Source organism: Phasianus colchicus, chromosome Z (genome assembly GCF_987193195.1).
Source record: "Phasianus colchicus chromosome Z, bPhaCol1.hap1.1, whole genome shotgun sequence".
Taxonomy (NCBI): Eukaryota; Metazoa; Chordata; class Aves; order Galliformes; family Phasianidae; genus Phasianus; species Phasianus colchicus.
In genome coordinates, this window is record NC_143476.1 from 65,243,282 (window position 1) to 65,265,567 (window position 22,286).

The 22,286-nt window shown below is 33.3% G+C and overlaps 1 protein-coding gene across 5 annotated transcripts in view; it reads left to right on the forward strand.

Moving 5' to 3' along the window:
• RFX3 (regulatory factor X3) overlaps nt 1-19,561 on the forward strand; it is a 124,243-nt gene extending 104,682 nt beyond the window's left edge. For 3 of the 5 annotated variants that reach the window (XM_090132232.1, XM_031610462.2, XM_090132231.1), the window contains exons 8-17: nt 3,237-3,358; nt 4,012-4,124; nt 4,965-5,080; nt 5,624-5,778; nt 11,718-11,815; nt 12,174-12,323; nt 14,488-14,696; nt 15,687-15,840; nt 18,193-18,235; nt 19,044-19,561. In XM_090132232.1, the coding sequence (XP_089988358.1) occupies nt 3,237-3,358; nt 4,012-4,124; nt 4,965-5,080; nt 5,624-5,778; nt 11,718-11,815; nt 12,174-12,323; nt 14,488-14,696; nt 15,687-15,840; nt 18,193-18,235; nt 19,044-19,282 (1,399 nt within the window). In that variant the 3' untranslated portion in view covers nt 19,283-19,561. The remainder of the gene's footprint in view (nt 1-3,236; nt 3,359-4,011; nt 4,125-4,964; nt 5,081-5,623; nt 5,779-11,717; nt 11,816-12,173; nt 12,324-14,487; nt 14,697-15,686; nt 15,841-18,192; nt 18,236-19,043) is intronic. The other 2 variants (XM_031610464.2, XM_031610463.2) reach the window with 2 other exon arrangements.
• Nucleotides 19,562-22,286: the final 2,725 nt, after the last annotated feature.

Genomic DNA, 22,286 nt, shown 5'->3' on the forward strand with positions numbered 1-22,286 from the left:
AAGGATAGAAATATTTGTTTTTAATAGAAAGATATATTGCACAATAGCATGAATTTTATTTTTCAGAAAAATACTAGGCTCAAAGGCCCAGACGAAAATCCAAATAATAGCACAATGGCCTCAGTGAAAGTAAGCAAGGAAATTACTAAAAATGTAACTGAAAAAGACAGTTTTTTATCTTGTGACTTTGTCAGTAGATTTGTTCTGTCATAGGTTGTTGGGTTTTTTTCTGTTTGTTTCTTGTACTTCACACCAAACAGACACTTTATCATTCTTTCTGCCTTATCTTACTATTCGATATAAATTGTTTGCAATACATTAATTCTAGTCAGGAAGTTATTAATCCTATTAATGCAGTGGAAGATGTTTCTGTTAATAATGTTTGATCAGAGTTAGACAGTGGTAATCAATGAAGTTGTATTGTAAATTAGTTGCCTCATGACACCAGCATCTCACTTTGTGTCGTTTCTGAATTGCATGTTTTGATTTCAGTGATCAAAATTTTTGGATTTTCATGGCTTTTCACAGATTGATAAAGTTTTTGTTGTTGGCTAAAAACCTCACAAAATTTTGCAGTTTATGTTAACCTATACAATATTTGGACAGTGTCAATTCTGGGTCAAATATGTTGAAAGGCTGTAGTGCTAATGTAAAGTTTATTATTTTCAGTCCCCAGTCTTCTGGCTCCTTATAGTTTAAAAGAAAACAAAAAGTGAAAAATGAAACATTTTATAGGTCAGTAGTGGGTAAAATCAGGAAATAGCCTTCAAAGTAGGATAGTAAAGAAAAAAAAAAAATTGTATTTTACCAGCTAGCGAATTGTAACCACTTTTTTCAATGCATCAAAAATATTTGGCATATACCTAAAGATTTTTTGAGAATTTTTTCTCATCTAAATTGCCAGAGGTCCACCTATACTTTAACTGCTGATCTTAAGTTGTTAACTACTCTTTGCTTATGTTTCGTGTGAAGCTCCTGACAATAATATTTTCTTTTTCATTCATTGGCTTAAGTAATTTTCTAGTGGTGTTGAAAATTATTAATTCCTATGACAAGATACAGAATCACAGAATCATCTGGATTGGAAAACACCTTTAAGGTCATCAAGTCCAACCATCAACCTGGCCTACAGAGTCTCTTCACTAAAGTGTGTTCCTTAGTGACATATCGATATGTCTCTTAAATTCCTCCAGGAACAGAAATTCCCTGGGCAACCCGTTCCAGTGCTTTAATTATGCTACATCTTGAGTGAAGATTCTGTCTAGCATGCTAAATTTAACTGAATTTTAATTGAACATCTGCATTGCTTGGCACTATCCACTTGTACCTGTCATAAAAATAAATGAACCTAAATACTGAAAAAGGAATTGTATCTAGCATTTTAAATTCTGCACTTTGTGACTACAGGATTTTAAACACAAACATTTGTCATGAGTTACACGATAAATTAACTGTTGATCGCTATCCTATGTTAGGAATGGACCTAAATACCTTACTGAAGTGAGAAGTTTCATCTTGAAAATAGACTTGCATGTGGCCCTGACTTTATTTTTGAAAAGATTCATCAAAGTTAGGTTCTTTATGGCTAAAATACTATGGAAAGATGTCTGATACAATAATTTAGAAAATGAATTCTGAATGTTTTCATGATCTGTGCATTGTTTTTTTTTTAACCAGCAGTGTCTCTGCTGTGTTAAATCAATATGCCAACTCCATCAGAGGAGCTGTTGCTGACATTGACAACTCTTTATTTTTAAAATTGCTGAAGCTTTATTTTCTGGCATAAAAATGAGAAAAAAATCACCCCCTTCTGGCTGGTACTAGTTCAAGTGTACAAATCAATCCTGTATTTATAATATAACACTAAACTTAGCCCAGATTTAATCATATTCTGTTTCTTCCCTGGCCAGGTTTAGAGTTACTGTTGTTGATACACAACAGACTTTATGCTAATAAGAGTCATCTTGAGTTAGGAGAGAGAGTCTGTCTTCTCCCCACCTCTTGAATCTGGCTTGTAAGACAAAAGCAAGCAAGTGCATTAATTCTTAACAAAAGAAGAGTATCTAGTAGCCCAGTCTTACCACATGCAGTGACACTAAAATATAGCAGCTATGGTGCAACACGCCTGCTTCTCCCATAAATGCACGCAAAGTTAGTTATTTCTTCTCAACAGAGAGATTATCTCATACAGGACATAGACTAGACTGGGGGAGCCAGAGTCAGACACTTTGATAATATTCAGTATTTTCTGTTCTTTCAAAACCTGTCAAGAACAATTAAGTGAGTGTAGGATCACACTGTTTTGCCATAATGCTGTCAATAAGTTTGAGATATGAAGCTGTCTAAAAATACTCATCCCAGTGAAGATTATATGGTAATTATGATCCTTAAACTTGGCAAGAGGCATCAACCTCTTTTTTTACATGCAGCACAGTTAAAGGCAAGCATGATATAGTTTGATTAAGGAGAAAAAAAAAAAAAACAACCTGTAGTATATATGCTATAGTACTTACGTTGCATGGAAAGTAATGTCTCCTATATATTTCCATGGAAACTACAACAGGTACAAAGAGCACAATAACACTATTTGATACAGAAAATTATCAACTACAAAACACTAATTGATGACGTGTTGTTCAGCTTTGATGCTCCTCTTCTTTTCTCTTTCACTGACTACAGTTCTATTTTAAAAGTGCAAAGTAGCCAAATTCTTGCTATTAAGAGCTGAGAGTAAACTCTCAGGTGTTTTGCAAGTCACAGGCAGGACCTATTGCATGTCAGATGTCTTACAACATTTGACCATCCAGTCTAACACTCCTGTTTGAAGAACTGTAATTTTATTTTTTGAACTTCATAAAAGATTTTGAGACCTCAGTACGAAGGATTTAGTTTTTCAAGTCTTCCATTTTTTGTTGTCTTCAGAAACTGTTATTTTTCTTAAAATGGCATAAATTAGGCAGTCTAATGATTATGTTGTTCTTATGCTAAACTCCAGAAGAAATTGGTAGTGGTGCTGTAATATAACCTTCATAAATTCTTCACTAGTAATGTACTGACTGCCCTTAGTAATCATGTTTCTTCTCTTATTTGCAAAGAAAATAAAAATTTGTAAATTATTTTTGTACTTTTCTGTAAATTTTTGTTTTGAGATGGAGAAATCAGGGTAAACATAGCCTGTATGAGCTCATCTATGAAGAAGTTAACAAAAAGGATAACTTATTATATTGTTTTTGTAGGTATAAGCCTATGCAGAAAGTGGATGGAGTTGCAGATGGCTTCACAGGAAGTGGTCAACAGACAGGCACATCTGTTGAACAAACTGTAATTGCCCAAAGTCAACATCATCAGCAGTTTTTAGGTATTAAAACATGTTTGTTTTATTCTACTATAAAAATAGACAAGATGAACTCCACTGCAAATATCAAGTCACACAAGTACAAAAATTGTTTCTAAAGTTATAATGGCTTCTTTAAAATTTCTACTAACAACAGAACAAAAAGGCACTTAAGCTACATGCTTTGTTTGTCAGGTTTTATGTAATATTTAATACTCATCATTTAGGTATAAAAAGAAGAATATACAAATTCTTTATTTGTGTGCTATATTTGACATTATGTAAATCACAACATAGTTGCTGTGCAATGTGATATGTAGACATGTATGTTGATATTCTGGGATGACATTTCCTCCCTACAAGTTTGTGAAAGTGCATTTTATTGATTAACAACGTGGGTTAAACATCTAGTGATCTTTTTTGAAAGTGTGCTGTAGTTTTGTAAGTGGAAAGAGCCAAATAGTAGCAACTGTTTTGGTTTTCCTTTTTTACTTTAAAAATGCTGTCTGAATTTCTTCACAATTTTAACATAGAACAAGTGTGAAAGAATCTTCACTGTGAGCGTTAAGACATTCTAGAATTTATTTCTTTGTATCATCCTTAAGTCTTTTCCTGATCATAGGAACAATAGGCACTGTTCATAACTGTGTTTTTTCATTGTGCTGTTACGGAAACAGATGCATCTCGAGTACTTCCTGAGTTTGGTGAAGTTGAAATATCTTCTCTACCAGATGGTACAACCTTTGAGGACATCAAATCACTGCAGAGTCTTTATCGAGAGCACTGTGAGGTATTTCCTATAATTCCTACAAATCTTTTTGGGGTTTTTTTAGGTTCATTATTTCTAGTGAGTGAGAATCAGTGCAAGATAGTAACGTTGGATATGCTACGGCCATTCTACAGCTGGCTTCAGGATATTTTGCTTATTTCAGTGGAAGGGGCATTATCTTGCTAATTTTACTGGAACGGTCACTAAGAAAAATGCTGTTGGGAGGCTTTCCTTCATCAGGACAAAAATATATTCTAAAAAGTAATATTCTTGAAAATGTAATCATATGTATGTATTCCAAATTTTTTAGAGAAGCTAGACTTAAGACTGTGCAGATCTTTGGCTTTTCAATAGGAAGTGTAAAAAATGTTAAATAATCATTTAAAAAAACATCTTTTTTTCTCATTTTAAAGAAAGATTGGGAAGATTAAAATAAATTTTATATTGAAAAATATATATTTTAAAACTACTTAAAAAGTGTTTTCAAAACTATATTGAATAACTGAAATGAATAAAATAGCGAGTTTGGAGTCACATCATCTATCTTTGGGAAAATTTCTCTGACACATTTACATAATATGTATTCATTTCTGGAGGCTTCTGTGCATGTACACTTGGTCTTTCTTTCTGTACAAAGCAGCTTATGCTGCTGGATAATACATCGATTTTACTATCAATACTTACTACACATACTTACTATACATACAATTTTATTACTGTAAAAATAGTATTTATCATTTCAGAAATGAAAAGTTTGCCCTTATTCCACAACATTAAAAAAAAAAAAAAATCTCTATTTGGAGTTGGGACTAGAGGGAAGCTAAGTAAAAGACAATCTGTATTTGCATTTTATTTTCTCAGGCAATTCTGGATGTGGTAGTGAATCTTCAATTCAGCCTGATAGAAAAGTTGTGGCAAACTTTCTGGCGCTATTCTCCCTCTACTCCACCTGATGGTACTACTGTTAATGAACCAAGGTCAGTAAATGTGTTGTCTTTGTTTACTGCTTGTTATAATAACGTACTAGAAGTGTCAAACAACAGCACAAAAGTTATTGGTTTTACCATCAGAGTAAAAATCCTTTTTTGTTATGGTACTTTTTAAAATAAATAAATAAAAATAATGTAAAATAATAAAAATAAATAAAAATAAATAAAAATAAATTAATATTGTCTGGCATGTTAATATACACAGCTTATAAAAAAAATCACAGTCTTGAAAAAAATTGTCTTTTTTTTTTTTTTTTTTTTTGACAATTCTCATGAAGGTGTATTCTCACAGTATCCTATCCATTTCTTTTAAGACTACAGGATTCATACCTCTATATAATTCATGGGCTATACCAGATCTGTGCAAGCATTTTAATCCAATTTCATGTGACACAAAGTGAAAAGAAGTTCTGTTAGCTGTAGTTGAGATATCTGTAACTTATTTATTAAATAATGAGTTTTAACACCAATTGCTGTTTTTTATCTACTGTAAATGCATTTTCATTTGTTCATTTTCTGTGTTTGTTCCAGCAATCTGAGTGAAATAGAAAGTCGACTTCCAAAAGCAAAACTGATTACTCTGTGCAAAAATGAATCTATTCTGAAATGGATGTGTAACTGTGATCATGTGATGTACCAGGCTTTGGTGGAGATTCTCATTCCTGACGTCCTTAGACCTATTCCTAGTAAGTTGAATACAAAACGTTTTGTAAAAATTTTTTCTTTTTTCATATGTGTGTGGTCTTATGGCACATGGGGAAGTTTTTGGTATTATTTTTAAGGTTAGAGAACTATTGTGTATCGTTTATCCCTAAGTCTTTGGGTAGAAAGTTTTCCTGAGAGTCAATGTCTATATGCCTTATATTTTAAAATATCTGAGGATCTTAGTGCAGTTAAAAGATCTAATTTTCAAGACCAAGTTTTGCATGAAAAGTACTTAAGAGGCACTGTGACCTCTGAACAAATGTAAGCTAATGTCAGTGAGTATTTCCATTAAATGAAGTCGTTTTTAGTTTATCAACATTACAAATTAATATTTAACCAGTCCAGAAAAAATGTATCTGAGTCTCATGCTTTCATTTTTGGACATTTTGGTTTTTGTTCCTTATTAAAAAGAATCAACTTTAAAGGCTGTTTTGGCAATGAAGAATTAATTCTGAATTTTTTGGATTTAATATTCTGATCTACTGTTTCTTCTTCATATGTCCTACAAGAAAGAATCATTACCAGTCTGTCCATTCAACCATTACAATGAATATATCTTTCTATTGAATGTTAATTTTCGTAGAATCCATCATTGCTCTAGGAATGTATGTATATGCCTGTTCTTGGCAAAAAATCAATTTATCTAAAGAAAGTTAGCTTCTTTATAAAACATCTATTGTCTAACATTTATTGAAATGAAATAGTTTTAGTAATAAAGTATAATTCTTCTAATGCTTAAGTATTATATCCTTTTCATGAAGCAATTCAATCACCTTACAAAATAAGATTCATGTGTTTTAAAAAGCTAGGGCCTGAAGTAGCTGTGCAGCTGACAAAGCTGTTTTTTTTCCTACTGCGAACAGATGTTCCTGTATAGTAACTTCAGCAGTGATAAGCAATTTGTGAGAATATTCAGAGGTATTGCCTTGTGGAGAAGTTTTATTGACTTTTTGCTTGTCAGTAAAACAAAATTAGGTAAACCATGTATGATAGAAAAAATTGAAACTGGAAGTGTGTAAAATCTGAAGATCGGCCATTAAAAAGGTAGAGGGGGTTGAAGGAAAGAGTAAGGTCCTGACAGAGATAGATATAGTTTACCTTTTCATCGATTTAGCAGAATAAAGGAAAAATACTTCCTCATATATGTGCAATTATTGACAACCATAACTTCTGTAAATTATTTTGCATTTGTTTGTATTTCATGTTTTACTTTTCTATCTAATGAAAATGTAAGTCAATGGGATATTCCTTTAGAGGGTAATCTATCTCTAGCAGATAAGCAACAATTTAGAAACTCATAAATCTGTTTATAACATTTAAAATGTTGAATTAAATTTCTCACTTCCAACAGCACAGTGTTTTCTGACTAAAAAGGTGAAACAGCCATGGAACATTCAAATGTTTAGAACTCTATAAGGCTTTTTTATCAAACCTGGTCTTCTCACTCTTCTGTATAACCTAAGTGCAAGTTTTTATATGGTATCTCTTTAGTTTATGGCATCTTGTCTTTTTCAATCAGATGCATTGGGCGTTACCAATAAAAGATGTCAAGAAAATGGGTTGCAGCCATCTCATATTAGTAATGACAGATATCAGGTCCCTCTCAAGCTATTTTTTTTTCTTGCTAGAATTAGCTCTCATCTTTTAAAAATTGTTACTTACTCTGTCTGAAAGTATCTGTTTTGGGATTGCACATCAGTTTTATTGATACATAGCACACTTCTATTCCCAGGACAAATACTTCCCAACAGATTTCTGCCTTTATTTTGTGACATTCTAGTGATTTTTTTGCTCAGGAAGCAATCACAAAGCTGAAGCCATATAATATTTTACAGCTGATCTGAAAGTAATGTCTCCTATTTTATTATCTTGGCCCATGATGTTAGATGCAGATGTTGCTCAGTAGAGGTTGAATGCTCCCACCAGTATTCTATTACATGTTGTTGCCATGTGACAGATGGCAGCAGAGGGGCAGTCTGACAAAATGACGTCTGACATGGAAGTGTGGATGAAGCAAAGATGTATCTCTGAATTCCTCCATATGCAAAAAATGGCCCCCACTGGCATTCACTGATGTTTGTTGAACCTTTATGGATACCAAACAGTGGATGTGAGCACAGTGAGGCTGTAGTGGTGTGTTTCAGGAATAGTGGCAGCAACAGTGGGTCATTTCTGCTGGTGCAGATATATATGAGCGCATCATGCAGGCTCTTGCTCATCGCTGGTGAAAATGCACAGCTAACGGTGATGACAGTGCTGACAAACAGAGTTTTGTAGCTGGGAATTTGTTCTATCAGATGCTTTTTGTATCTGTTGTAGTTTCCAGAGAAATAAATAGGAGGCATTACTTTCAGCCCAACCTATGTATTTTCTTGGTTTTATCTTCAAGACCAGCTGCTTTTTTAGTCAGCTTTCCTGTAACGATGGTACATAAAAATTCTCTCTTTACTATTTAAAGTATGATTAGCATTTTAACTCCTACTTTTGAATTAGAATATCTCCAACCATTGCAAGAGGCCAAGAGAAAACTTAGAGATTGTACATAATGATTGACTATGACAAGAATGGAGCAGGGCAAAGTATATAAATTGTTGTCTTCTGTGGGAAAATACTAGCTTATGGGAAAGTTTGGGAAAGTTTAGAGAAAAGGACTGTGAATGCTTTATCAAAAGTAAGTTCATTACTTTTTTCTGAGTACGTGGAAAGGTAACAACAGCAGCTGCTGAAAATGGGAAGAACAAAGCTTAGTGATTAAGTAAACATGATTCTCTAAGTTACATGTTTTCTAGATTTTTTGTGTTTTTATTCAAAAAAAAAAAAAATCTGTGCTATTCATCTGTGTAGTAGATATTACTGGAGTAGAAAAGATAATTGAGGAAAATATTGTTGATTTAGCTTTATCCTCAGTGTTAAATTTGTTAGCTAAAATGTTCAGTACCCACAAAGTGAATGTGGGTAAGTGTGCTTAAAATGTTCAAATTCCTTTTCTTAAGAAAAATAGAATATTGTCCGAGAAAGGAATAAATTGAATTATTGTCTAATATCCTTGGCAATAGACTTGAGTTCTGTGTTGTACTGGCAATGGATCTTTTTTTCTGCATGGTAGACTTCTTGCACCTTTACCTGTGACAGAATGGGCAGAAACAAAGTTGCCTGGGAGTTTCTGTCATAGGAGAAGAGTTTATGTTCAATGTATTTTCACATTGTATTACACAAATTCTAGCAGCCAAAAAGTACTGGAGAGACTGTAAAGCCTTTTTTTGCAGAAAAAGACTTTGTTTGTTTGTTTGTTTTTGTGTTTTTTGTTTGTTTTTGAGATTTACATGTTAGAGAACTTTCAGCTGAGATTCAGACTCTGGATTGTTAGGTTCTTATCCATATTAAACTTTCTGTGAGTAATTCTGATTGCAAAATTATTTTGTATATGTCTAGTAACATTTGACTTAATTCAAGCCCTTTGCTTTGAAGTAAACTCACTATATAATTCTTTGAAAAGTTTTTGTTCTGTTGTTCTTTCTTGATAACATGAAAAAGGCATTGAGGATGTAGGTCCATAAGTTTTTCACAATGGCTGGATGCATGCTTGAAGATTTAGTATAAGAAAAATTCTATATTTAATAAGATATCTGAAAAATTCATTAGAAATTCACCATACAATACTGACTCCTGTTTATCTGATAATAGCTGTAAAGGAATGTTTCTTCAAAACTTAGAATTCCCTCTTCTTGCTCCACTTTCCTCCTAGTTAAAGACTTTTTAAAAGACGTAACTGAGCTGCATTTCCGTATTTATTTTTAAGGGAGATTAACTTTGCAGTGGTGAAAGTAATTTCATAATAAATAATTAGGTGAAAAAGAATAATAAGTGAACTAGAAGTGATAACAGTAATACTTTCTTTAGGTTACTAAATATAATTCATGCAGTATCTCTATTATTCCTTCCACTTTCCATTTTCTTGCTCTGTAGGTGAGAAAAATGAAAACATAGTTAATTAGTAAGAGCAGAGAAAGAATCAGAGGTTTGCAGAATAATTGAGAGGACTGAAGAAAAGAGCTTGTTCTCTATGTGAAAACTTCTAGGTTAAACAAACGACATCTGTTACCATAGAATATTTACCTTATTGAGATACTTTGTAAAACCAAATTATGTTCAACTAAGCATCCAAATCTGTGCTCATTTATATAGGTTACTAATATGATTTCTATGCATTAATAGTATAAATTCAAAGAAGTGTGAAAAAGATATTATGAAGTACTTATTTTTTATTAATTGATCTTCTAGTAACAGTTTCCATAAATAAAGCATTCATCAGTAATTCAAGGAGTAAAAAGAGTATTTCTCAAAGACAAATTCTGTTAGCCTTAGTTTACCAGAAAGTATTCTGCCCCATGAACAAAACCCAGTCTTTACATGTGCATTTCTTCTCACATGTAGCTGAAATAATTTGGAAGTAAATGTAGTTTCTTTTTTTCTACTGTTTTTACTTTTCATTTTTGCACCTGCAGTGATTCTCCCTTCATTTTTAGAAAAGTGCAGTTTTTATTTTTATCTCCTTTCCCAGCTGTTTGGGTGGACACTATTAGATCAGTGAGCAAATGGTAAGTATTAGAAAGCAGGATTTTTGCTACTCGAGAGATAAGATTCTCTTTTTTCCATGTGAAGTTCCTTGTGTAAAAATTTCATTTCCTCCTTCTTTAGTCACTACATAGGTTGATCTGAAAGTAAGGCCTCCTGATTATTTTCATGGAAACTTCGACAGCTATGAAGAGCATAGTAATTCTACTTGGTAGAGAAAATTTTGAGCTACCAGACACTGTTTTTCAACATAGGCACCACCATTAGCTGTGCGTTTTCACCAGCAATGAACAAAGAGCCTGCATGTTGCACTCATAAACATCTGGATGACTAGAACATGACTTGTCTTTCACATCACTGTCACCACTGCTGCAATGTACCACCCACCACCTCACATTGCTCACATCCACTGTTTGGTATCCATAAAGGGCCAGCAATTACTAGTCAGTGTCAACGGGTGTAATTTTTTGCACTTGGAGGAATTCAGAGACACATCTTTACTTCATCCAGACTTCCATGTTAGACTCTTCTCTGCTGCCATCTGTCACATGACAACAACATGTAATGGAATACTGGCCGGAAAGTTCAGCATCTACTGTTGTATCACCAACGTCTGCCTATGATGTCATGGGCCAACATCATAAAATAGAAGGCATTACTTTCAGAGTAGCCCTCATAAAACGTACTTTTTGACTATATTACCGATCGCTGCAAAAGCTTCAATTCCTCTCAAAATCCTTGTCATCCACCCAAGCAATTCTGTGGATGCTATAGTAAAGGAAAAAGATTTCACAGCTGTTTGAATAATTATACTTTCTGTCAGTGGAATTTAGTCTTATATTTTACTTGTTGATTATATCCTTATTGGATTTTGTTCTTTAAAGTGAAAATAAGCAGCACCATGACATTGATTCACACTGCTTCAGATCTACTTGAGGAAACTGCAGTATTCTAGTAATAGGAATTTTACAGAGATTTACTCTTTAAAATATGTACTTAAAGGGAATGGAAAGCTGGGAGTTTGCGATAGAAATTTTCAGTGTATGGGAAACAACTGCTGCAATTACAGATGTTCTTATACAGAAATGCCCGAAACAATATTGTTTGTCATCAGCTTCTTGAACGAGTAGGTGAGGAAGTTCAAACTGTTCATTAAAACAAAACTAAACCTATTGTTGCATAATCTGAATCTGAGTTAGGCATTTTGAACCCTAGTTTGTTTTGTCTCCCAGTAAGTAGAAGCAATGGATCTAAATAGTGAGCATAAAAGTAGTGAAGATGCAAAACATTTCAAAACAGGTACTTTGCTTTCTTTTCATTCTGTTTTTTCTTCTTTAATATGCAGGTGCCTTGACCCAAGCCATTCGCAATTTTGCAAAAAGCCTTGAAGGTTGGCTTTCAAATGCCATGAACAATATTCCACAGAGGATGATACAAACCAAGGTAGACAAAACTGTTGCAGCTTTATTCTTGCATTGAACAAACCCAGTGTGCAGTAGCATATAAAAGCAGTAGTATTTTAACTTTAATGCTAAATTTCATGTTTAGCATATTGTCAAATAATGGAAGAGGAAATAAATCAGTTCTATCAAAAAATTAAAAAGAAAAAATTAAAAGGAAAATAGTTTTGATCTGTTACATGAATGTAATTCACATATTATGGATTGTTAATACAGCATATTAAAATGAACATAAACAATCAAAGATGCATTAATCTACAGATAGATTAAGATTTAAGATAGTAGATTTAAGATTAAGATAATATAGTACAAGATTTTAAAATGAATTAATTTCTTCATAGGTTGCCGCTGTAAGTGCCTTTGCCCAGACTCTGCGAAGATACACATCTCTAAACCACCTGGCTCAAGCAGCTCGTGCTGTTCTTCAAAACACTTCTCAAATCAACCAGATGCTCAATGATCTTAACCGTGTTGATTTTGCCAATGTTCAGGTAAAATTTAGCTTTACGTAACAAGCTTTGAAAAATAATTTTGTTTCCTCCAAATGCAAAGATTTTGAATTTTTGCATTAGCTGTCATTATTCTTTCAAGAAAAAAAATATGATAAAGTTTTGACGATTCATATATACACTAACTCAGTTCCTGTACTTCAGGAAAGTAAGAACTTGGAGCCATTATCTATTTCCAAGCACTTATTTATTTCATGTACTCAAATTATTCCAAATTCTCTGAAAACATAGAACACATATATTCTTTGAATGGATATATCATGAATAATGTCTTATTAATATCATGAATGATATTGCACAATTCGGTCTCAGGAGCACAATTCTTGAATGTCTCTGAAAGCAGTTAAATGTGTAATATTGTTTTTAATAGAGGGTGTTTAATTCGCTCAAATACAATTACATTAGTATGCTTTATCTAAATATCTGTGCTTAAGCGTATGAGATTTCCAGCGTAGTTATTAGATTAATAAAGGTTAGAATTGGTTTCTATTTAGCCTTCAAAAAAGGTTTCTCACATGACTCTACACCTTCGTTGAAGTGTTGTTCTCCTTTTGCCCAACAAAGTGAAATATTCCGGATGACTAGAAGTTCTCTGTTGGAATGTTTTTGTGAGGAGATAATTTTACATATAAAAATCAGTTTGCTAGTGACAGTTTTATTCTTTATGCTTTTCTTATATACTTTTTAATAAATATATTTTAATACATCTAGTTAGATTATACAACAATATGTAAACCATGAATGGTAGCATCAGAATTAAAAACGCTTGTTTACAAGGATCCTATGAAGATCAAGTCATGCTGCCTGACTGCTAGAGGGCTAACGAAAAGTTAAAGTGTACTTTTTAGGGCACTGTTGAAATTCCTCTTGAATACTGACATGCAGAGTGTATCAGCCATATCTCCAGGAAGACTGTTCCAATATTTTGACAGGTCTTGTGGCACAGCTTTTTCCCATCCTGTCCATCCTGTCACTGATGACCAGTGAACAGAGCCCAGTACCTTTCTCAGTACTTTCCCTCCTCTGCAGGAGGAGCTGCAGGGAGCGCTGATGTCCTTTCAGCCTCCTCTTCTCCAGGCTGAGCAACCTGAGTGTCCTCAGTCTCTCCTCACAGGGCATGCCCTCCAGCCCTGTTACCACCTGTGTTGCTCCCTGCACCTGCACACATTCAAGTATCTTAATATTCACTGATCACCTGTTTCTTTCCATCGCTCTCCCCATTATTGGCAGAACTGCAGAAAACACTATCTGTGATTCTGAATCCTTCAGCTATCTTCCAACGACCTTTAAATCTCTTCCAATTTACCTCAGACTTATTCTTGGAACATCACTGGTACCCACATGAAAGAACAGGAGTGGGTAGTGTACTTGACCAAAGATGCAAGATGTTAATTATGCTAATAAGTTAATGTAAACACAGCCTGTTAATATTGAGGTGTTAACTTGGCACATGATGGCTAAAGTTTAAGGACAGGGCCTGAATGAGTCTTCAAGTTATCTCTTAGTTTTTGAAGTGTCCCACTAGATTCATTTAATCTTGATAATGCTGATTAAATTGTTCATTATTATATGCAAGCATGTTTCTCCATTTCTTTGCAGTTAATTTTGTACTTATGTGTAACATGCAGTCAGCAAATAAAGCAATTCTTGTTCGTGTACAAAACTTTCTTTTATAAGATGGTATAACTCAAGTTATCTTGTTCATACTGGAAGGAACCTTGCACTTCATTTCTTGTTCATTCTTTTATTATTTTAGATCCCCACTTAACTGGTGTTTCTGATGGGCATGTCAGCAGTCCCAGCAAAAACTGACAATTCCCAAATATTTCAGTAGAAAAATCATCAACAAAGAAAGTAAAAGATATCTTCTGAAAACAAATGTGGAAAACTAAAACATAGTTGTGTCATTTCCATTGTTCTTTCTTATTTCTGAATATGACAACTGATTCTATGTGTTGTGTTTTCTCTACCCGCTTTCTTTGAACAAAATTGTGACAGACATAAAAACAAAAACTACTTTTTAGTTTGTTCTATAAACATTTTTTGTCCTTTTCCTCCACAGAATTGTTTAACCTTTAAGAATGAATTGCATTCTGTGCTTTGGTTTATGTACTGTTAATTCAAGGACTGCTATTTGCTTTAACAGGAGCAGGCTTCCTGGGTGTGCCAGTGTGATGACAACATGGTTCAGAGGCTAGAAACAGATTTCAAAATGACTCTTCAACAGCAAAGCACTCTGGAGCAGTGGGCTGCCTGGCTTGATAATGTTATGATGCAAGCATTGAAACCATATGAAGGAAGACCCAGCTTTCCTAAAGCAGCACGGCAATTTCTGTTAAAATGGTCTTTCTACAGGTAGTATTTAATACTTATAAAACATTTTAACTGTTATGTTACTTGCTGAATTGTTCACTGTACTGAGGTTGACAGATGCAACATCAATCTGTGAGTCACTAAGTTACCAAAAGTATGTGGGTGGCTTTTTTTCCAGAAAATTACGGTTAACATTGAACTCAGGGACACTTACAAGTTGGCAGGGACTTAACTGATATTCCTGCTGTTTGGAAGGCCATATGAATGCAGGTAGAATTTTGTCATGAGTTAGAAACAGAATGTGGAATTGTTGAGTAGAATAACTGTACAATTATTAAGCCACTATTTTTAATTTTATTTATTAATACACTGTAATATGTGTGATTATTAGATAAAGTAAACTTTTTTTACAGTATAGAAAGTGGATTAAAGCAAGCTAACATTCCATGTTAGCTGCTTATTGAATCAGCTGTGAGTGTAAAGCTGGTTCTTTGAAAATGATTGTGTCAGCTACTTGCTGAAGATACCAGAATTTGTCAATCTAAGACATACACAGAAGTCTTTTTCTAATTTTGTTTAAGCTTTAAATTATTAAAATCATGGTAAAACCTTTGTATTGGGAAAGTGGGCTCAACAGAATTTATTTAAACATTAGTTTATCTAAAATGAAAGGTTGAATACAGTTTTTGTTGTTTATGTTTTTATCAGTTTTCCGTCAGGTTAGGTTTTACATATGCACAAATCTTGGTGGTTATGCAGATAGGAAAGCAAAGGAAAAAAAAAAAAAAAAAAAAAAAAAAAATCCAGTTGTTTCTTTTCTAACATGGTGGCCAGCAACACCTTCTGCAAAAAAGAGAGAATCAAATAATTGCCTTTCCTGAACACCTCTGTCCGAAGACACCATCAGTCAGACATTGTGGATAATGTTGCTTTTAAGAATATTGGTTTTGAGCTGAAATGTCTATTTGGATAAGCATTAATGTGATGATGACATATAACACAGATTTTTTTTTTTCTTCCATTTTTGAATAGCTCAATGGTGATTCGAGATCTAACCTTGCGCAGTGCTGCTAGCTTTGGCTCTTTTCATCTGATCCGCTTGCTTTATGATGAATACATGTTTTACTTAGTAGAACATCGTGTTGCTCAGGCCACAGGAGAGACACCTATTGCAGTTATGGGAGAGGTAAGATAATATGTAAGAGACGAGATTTGGTAGATTTATGATGAATTTGAGTACCTACCTTTGAAAATTTTATAAACTGTCATGTGGATCGGTAGAATGTTCTACAGTATAAGAATAGATTGGGTTATGGATACATTAATAGTTTCACATTTGTTTCATTGTTTGACTGTCAGTTTTCTAAAATCACACTGAATTCCAACAACCAATTATTTGCAAACAAACTTGCTCCTTCTCAGATCTTTGCACAGATTAATGTACCTAAGTTTCAGCAGTTTGAAAAATGTTCATCTTTTCTTTTTTTTTCTTTTCTGAGAACAGAGTATTTTATGTAAAAATTTAAAAAAAAAAAAATAGGTGACTGTCATTTACATAGATCTATTTACATGTTCTAAATACACATGTATTTAGAATTGCAGTACAAAAATAATCATAAGTAAGCTGTCTATTCCCAGTGACTTCAGAAAGATGGTATCTATTTGGTCCATATGGTATTGTTCACATACATGTACAATTATACTTAAGAGATCTGTGACACAGTCTATTTTCATACGTTTCAAAAAGTTACAGGCTTGAAAAACACAAAGAGCCTCAGCTGAGGCACTATGCACCTGCAAGGCGATGTTTATTTCATCGCTTTTTTCTCCAGTAATTCATCTAATCTTTTGAGCAAGATACTGAAGAATGCATACATTTTCATCAAAGAATTGTACTCCCAAAGTGATGGAATATTTATGTATTTGAAAATACAGTAGATATTTTATGGCACAGCTTTATTACATTTTCACATTTGGGAATCACTGTGCGATGTTTGTTACTGATAACTTGCAAGTTATTTTGCAGGTTGATTTGACATCAGGTTTCATTCTTCCTTCAAGATACACTAACAGGATCATTAAATAGTGTAAATAAATAGCAGACTTTCAAGAGAAATCAGACATGTCTCACTGTATTTGTGAAATGATTTCCTACCATGTGGCATGAGGTTTTAGACAAATTAAATTCCAATAGTAATTTAATAGTCTATTTCCTTAGTCTGCCCTTCATATGCAGTAAGATACTCAAAAGTATACAGTTATTTCATTTTTGCCTTCTTAATACACATCCTATATTTATGCATCAGTTTTAGGAGTTGTGTAGCTGTTTATTTGATGTAAACTGAAGGTGGAGATAATACTGGAAAAAAGTAACAACACTTTTGGAGGTGGCAGGTACAGGAGAGAAGGTGCAAATACTCATTAAATGCATGCTTGATGATTTTCTATACTCAGTGGCTGTGACTGAAATAAGAAGAGGAAATCTAAGAGGAAATCTAAGACCACAATCTGCCAAACATCACAGGACAGTATATGCTAGTGTTGCAGCTGAGATTAGCATGTTCATTTTCCTGCCTTCCTCTTCTCCCAGCTTTGGACACAGGTGTTAGCAGAAGTACTGACAAGTGCTGCAGTTAACTGAATCAGATTCATTCAAATAAAAATGCCCTGTGCTTATAAGTGATTATTTTTCTTTTGAATCAGTTCTGTAGTATGGTTCTACTGCATAGCTGTGTGAACACTTCATGCACAGAGTAGCATAAGGCTAAGTGTGAGGACAAGAAATGATGGTATTGATGCTCATTGCATTAGCGTTCCTTAAGCTATTGTTTTGTCTTACTGTATTTCTGAAAAAGACTGGTATCATTTATTGTCAGAACTGTATAATTTAAGTAAAACTCTCCTTTCATTTGGGATTCATCGATGATATTCTACTCTGCTAATTTCTGCCATTTAAGAGAGTTAGAAGATTCAGGAAAGGAAAGGAAGGAATGTAATATATCTAGAATATGAACAATATTTTTGCAACTATCTCTCTTTAATACAAGTAAATTGGTTATCATTTTGTAAACTTTTCCTCAGCAGTGCATTTCATCTGCCTTCCAGGTAAATCTGCAATGCTATAGCTGCATTTAGAGACACACCTTCATTTTTCTTCTAGCTTCTCTGGAAAATCTTAAAAATACCTTTTGGATAAAATACTGATAGTTCAAAATATCTATCACAGTTTCTGACTCAGTCAATACAGAAGTAGCTCACTTCAATTGATAAAGGCCCTGATGATTCTATCTTGAAAAAGAATGATATAAGTTTATAGTTCCCCATTTTAATTTGTGAAAATTTCTTTAGTGATAACTGTCTTAATAAATACAAGATGGAATGGAAAATGAATTGATGTATGATGGATGTGGCTGCAGCCCAGGCCATGTGTTTGCATGCTAGCCTCAAACTGGTGGAGCACAATCTGGCTCCATCACAGGCATTCTACATACTATTTCCATAAGACTGTGCTCAGTTTTTTCCACTGTTTATTTTGCAGTTTGGTGATTTAAATGCTGTGTCCCCTGGAAATATGGATAAAGGTATGCATTTTAATCTTTCCAGTATATAAGTCGGTGTAGAACTAATGTGTCTCTGAGCAAAATAAGTAAAATTCAGAGCTGTATCATGCTATAAAATGCATGTTTGTTTTTTGGATACATTGATACGTGGCATATAATCATTACTAGAATATCATAGCTATGTTTTCTAACAACAGTTTATTTTAAAGACGTTTAGCATTAGCACGGGAAAGATTCCCATTTGAGCCTTGTGTTTATTTGTGTCTGGTAGTACAGAGAAGCAAATAGCTGTGGGAAGAAAGACAGGAGTAGGCTTATGTATCTTTATCATTGCTAAATGAAGATGTTAGAATTGCATGCAGTTGCTACATAGCTTGCCATAGAAGATGGTAGGAAGAAATGAGTTGTTTATGAGCTCTTCATGCCATATTTTGACATATGTTTTATACTGACTGGTTGTACAATTTGATGTCACATCACAACCTCTTTTCACTCACTTCCCTATCTGTAACAATTCTTCAAAAGGTTTATCAGGTCTTAAACATGAAAGGAATTTTACAATATAAAGTTGTTGTTGTTTGTTAGATATTGTTTTTGGGATTGGTAATTGCTTCTCCTTCTTTTATCAATAGTACGTAACTGGTGTGATCAAAACAATGGGAGTCTATTAATCTATTTGATATAATCATTAGCTTTTTCCGTTAAAGTTCTAAGTTTTCAGTTTGTGCTTTATCAGATTGCTAGTCATCCCAATATCTTTGTATTTCAAATATTATTTCCAAAACAAAGGCATTTGTATTAGATCTTTTTTTTTTTTTCCTTTATGCAGATGAAGGCAGCGAAGTTGAAAGTGAAATAGATGAAGAAATGGATGAAAATGGAGAGCCGCAAGCAAAGAGAGAGAAAACAGAGCTAAACCAAGCATTTCAGGTGGGCTGCATGCAGCCAGTGCTTGAGAGTGGAGTACAGCAGAACCTCCTGAACCCAATTCATAATGAGCACATCGTTGCAACTACTCAGACTATCAGACAGTGCAGTGCTACTGGAAATACATATACTGCAGTCTAATGTGAAACTTCTCCCCTCCCCCCCATCCCAAAAACAATTACATTAGTGCTTTGGGTTTAATAGGAAAAAAAATAAAAGAGAAAAAAAGTCTGAAAATCGACTGTTGTCAAATTTCAGCTGTACTGAACATTATTTTATTGGAGTCATTAAATGGTATGGGTGTAAACATTTTGCCAGACCTGTTTAAAAAAGATTTTCTTGTATACAGGATCATTTTACATTGGCCACTCAATAGTAAGAGTTTTCTTATAATCAAATGCAAGAAAGATTTTTGCAAAGCTTGGTGTTAATGTTTTTGTCCTCTTATAATAATTTAATTTTTTTCATAGTTTTTTAAAAATATTTTAATGTTCATTATTGGTTATGGTGATGATTTCATATACATAAGTTTTTAAATAGATGCACTTCTGTGAAATATCAAAAGAACTATTTTCTTTGATTCACACTGGAGGCATACTTATTTGACAACAGATGTATCAAGTTTGTTATAAAAGGTGCTTTTCCGTGGACAACTAGAAGACACTATTTTGATAAAATTGTGAGTATTCAGGGGGATTTTTTGTAATAATGTTGAAGAGTTGAGAAGATATACTAGTTTCTTTCTGTGAGAAAGAAGCAAGTTTAAATGGCAGAATTGTAACAATGTGATAATGTGTACGTGACAAACGTACCTAATTATCTGACCATCATGTTAAGAATGCAAGGTTCATTAAAAATCAACAGTTCCAGGTATTATTTGCATACCAGTTCCTCTGTTTTGAAGACTACTGATACTAAGTGTGGTGCCACTGAACAGGTGCTTATGGCTGTTGAGTGGTACTGTAGTTGTTAGAAGCTGAACCTGAAAAAGAAGTGACTTAATTATTACTGTTAATTTTTAAGTGTACATGCTACTTAAGCTGGACTGGACATACAGGAAAATATTCCATTTGGATGACTTTCTTCTATTCCAGGTCTTTTCGTATTAGTGGTTCAATCTGCTGCTCTTAGAAAAGATAATTTATAGAATGCAAGGAATGTAGCAACCTGCATCATTTTCCTTTCACAAAAATATTTCCTTGTTGTTACAGTGGAGTTAAATTTTTACAAAAAATTAGGTAAGGCAGTGTAACTGGCACACCTCACTTTTACTTATTCCCAGTTGTGTAGAATTTGAATAGGTGGCTAGATGGACCATTGCCATTTAAGAATGTACATCAGGGATCATTGTACCTCGGCTATTACATGGTGCCTTAAACAGAACTGAAGCTAAGACTTAGTACTTTTTGTTATTCTTAACTCTTAAATTAATTCAACAAGGTGTGCCTGTCATTTTCAAATTCCCTAAGAAGTAAGGACAGGTTACATAGCCTTCAAAATAATAAAATGATTTTTTATTATTAAATGATTTTAATATCCCTCTTAGAATGACAATAAACCTATTTTTTCTTGTTTCTAGCTGGATTTCACTTTATTACAAATAAAATTTGCTTGGGAATCTGGAAGGCAAAACTAGCTTTAAAACCACATTCAGATGTCAAGATAGATTGACCATAGTCCCAAGCATGATTATATATATTTTTAGACCCATGTCTACTTCTAATTTTAAAAAGTAAAAATGAATAAATGAGCAGGTACATAATGCAGTGCATGTTTTCAATTTGTATGTTTTGTGGGGTATCAGCCTGATTTTACATTTTAATGGCTCGATCTCATATTGACAGTTTATATAGCATACATTAATTGTCATTTTTATTCTTAAATATTTCATTATGCAGACACATGAATTTGCTATGTTACATAGGACATTGAGTAAGAAAAAAAGAAAAAAAAAAAAGCCAAAAAGTGAAGGAGAGCACAAAAACATCAACTTTATACAAATGACTGTGTAAGAAAATTAGGGGTTCTTTTATTTCGGCTTACCTACAGTGTCCGTGACATGACTGTAAAGTAATATATACCAAATGAGAGAAGAATAGCAAAATTAACAGTGTATTTATAGCAAAGGAGTTTGTTACTATAGATTACATGTGCTCCAAATACAGCTACATATCAACTAAAATGTCCTAACATTATTGGTGTGCAAAATTAAAGTTCCTTTTAAAGAGTTGGGAGGTAAATCTATCCTGCCTACTCTGTGTAGGCCTAATTCCTACTTGATGTCAGTAAATGGCTTTCACCCCAGTAAGAAGTGAAAGCAAGGTTTATATTCATTATTTCTACACTCATAACTGCATTGAATCTCATTATAGATTTTGCTCTCACATATATTGCTCAGTGTGTCCTGATTTATCCTTGGAAATCAGCATAGCTGTACCCTTCACCAAAAATCCTAAAACTAAGCTGTGATAAATATTTACTCCCCTTCATTGTGCATTATAAGATGTTTACAATTAAAATAAAGTGAAATAATTCTTTTTTTTTTTCATTTTAAACTTTTTTAATACTGTAGTACTTCATTCAGTTTTTGTGTTGGCAAACCCTATAATGTTTTCTTACTGTCTTATTGATTTTAATATTGTATTTGTTGTTGCTGAGAAAAGAGAATGATTGTAATATGTAAATTTAGATTGCTGAAAGAGGTGGGACCTGAGTATCTTTAATTATTCTGTTTCCCACTCCCACCCAGTTGTTCACTGTTCACAAAGTGCAAAAAAAAAAAAAAAAAAAAAAAAAAAAAAAAAAGGAAAAAAAAAGAAAAATTAATACAAAGATAGAATGTATTTCATAGCTTCTACAATGAGTTATCAAAACAAACTGGAACTATCCCAGATTGAGAAAATTAAATGGCGTCTGTATTCCTATGCTTATCAATTGATTACTTTTTGCAATTTTAATTTTTTTTTTTCCTCATACTTTTCTTACAAGGTTTTTAGAAGAGCTAAGTTGCTGTAAGCTAGTTTGTATAGTTGCAGGTTTGGAGGTCTTGTGTTTTTACATTTAATGAAATCTTAATCAAACACAGGTAAATCATTTTGCACACTTCTGCTATCTTTAATAGTTGTGTTTTAGTAATGATTAAACT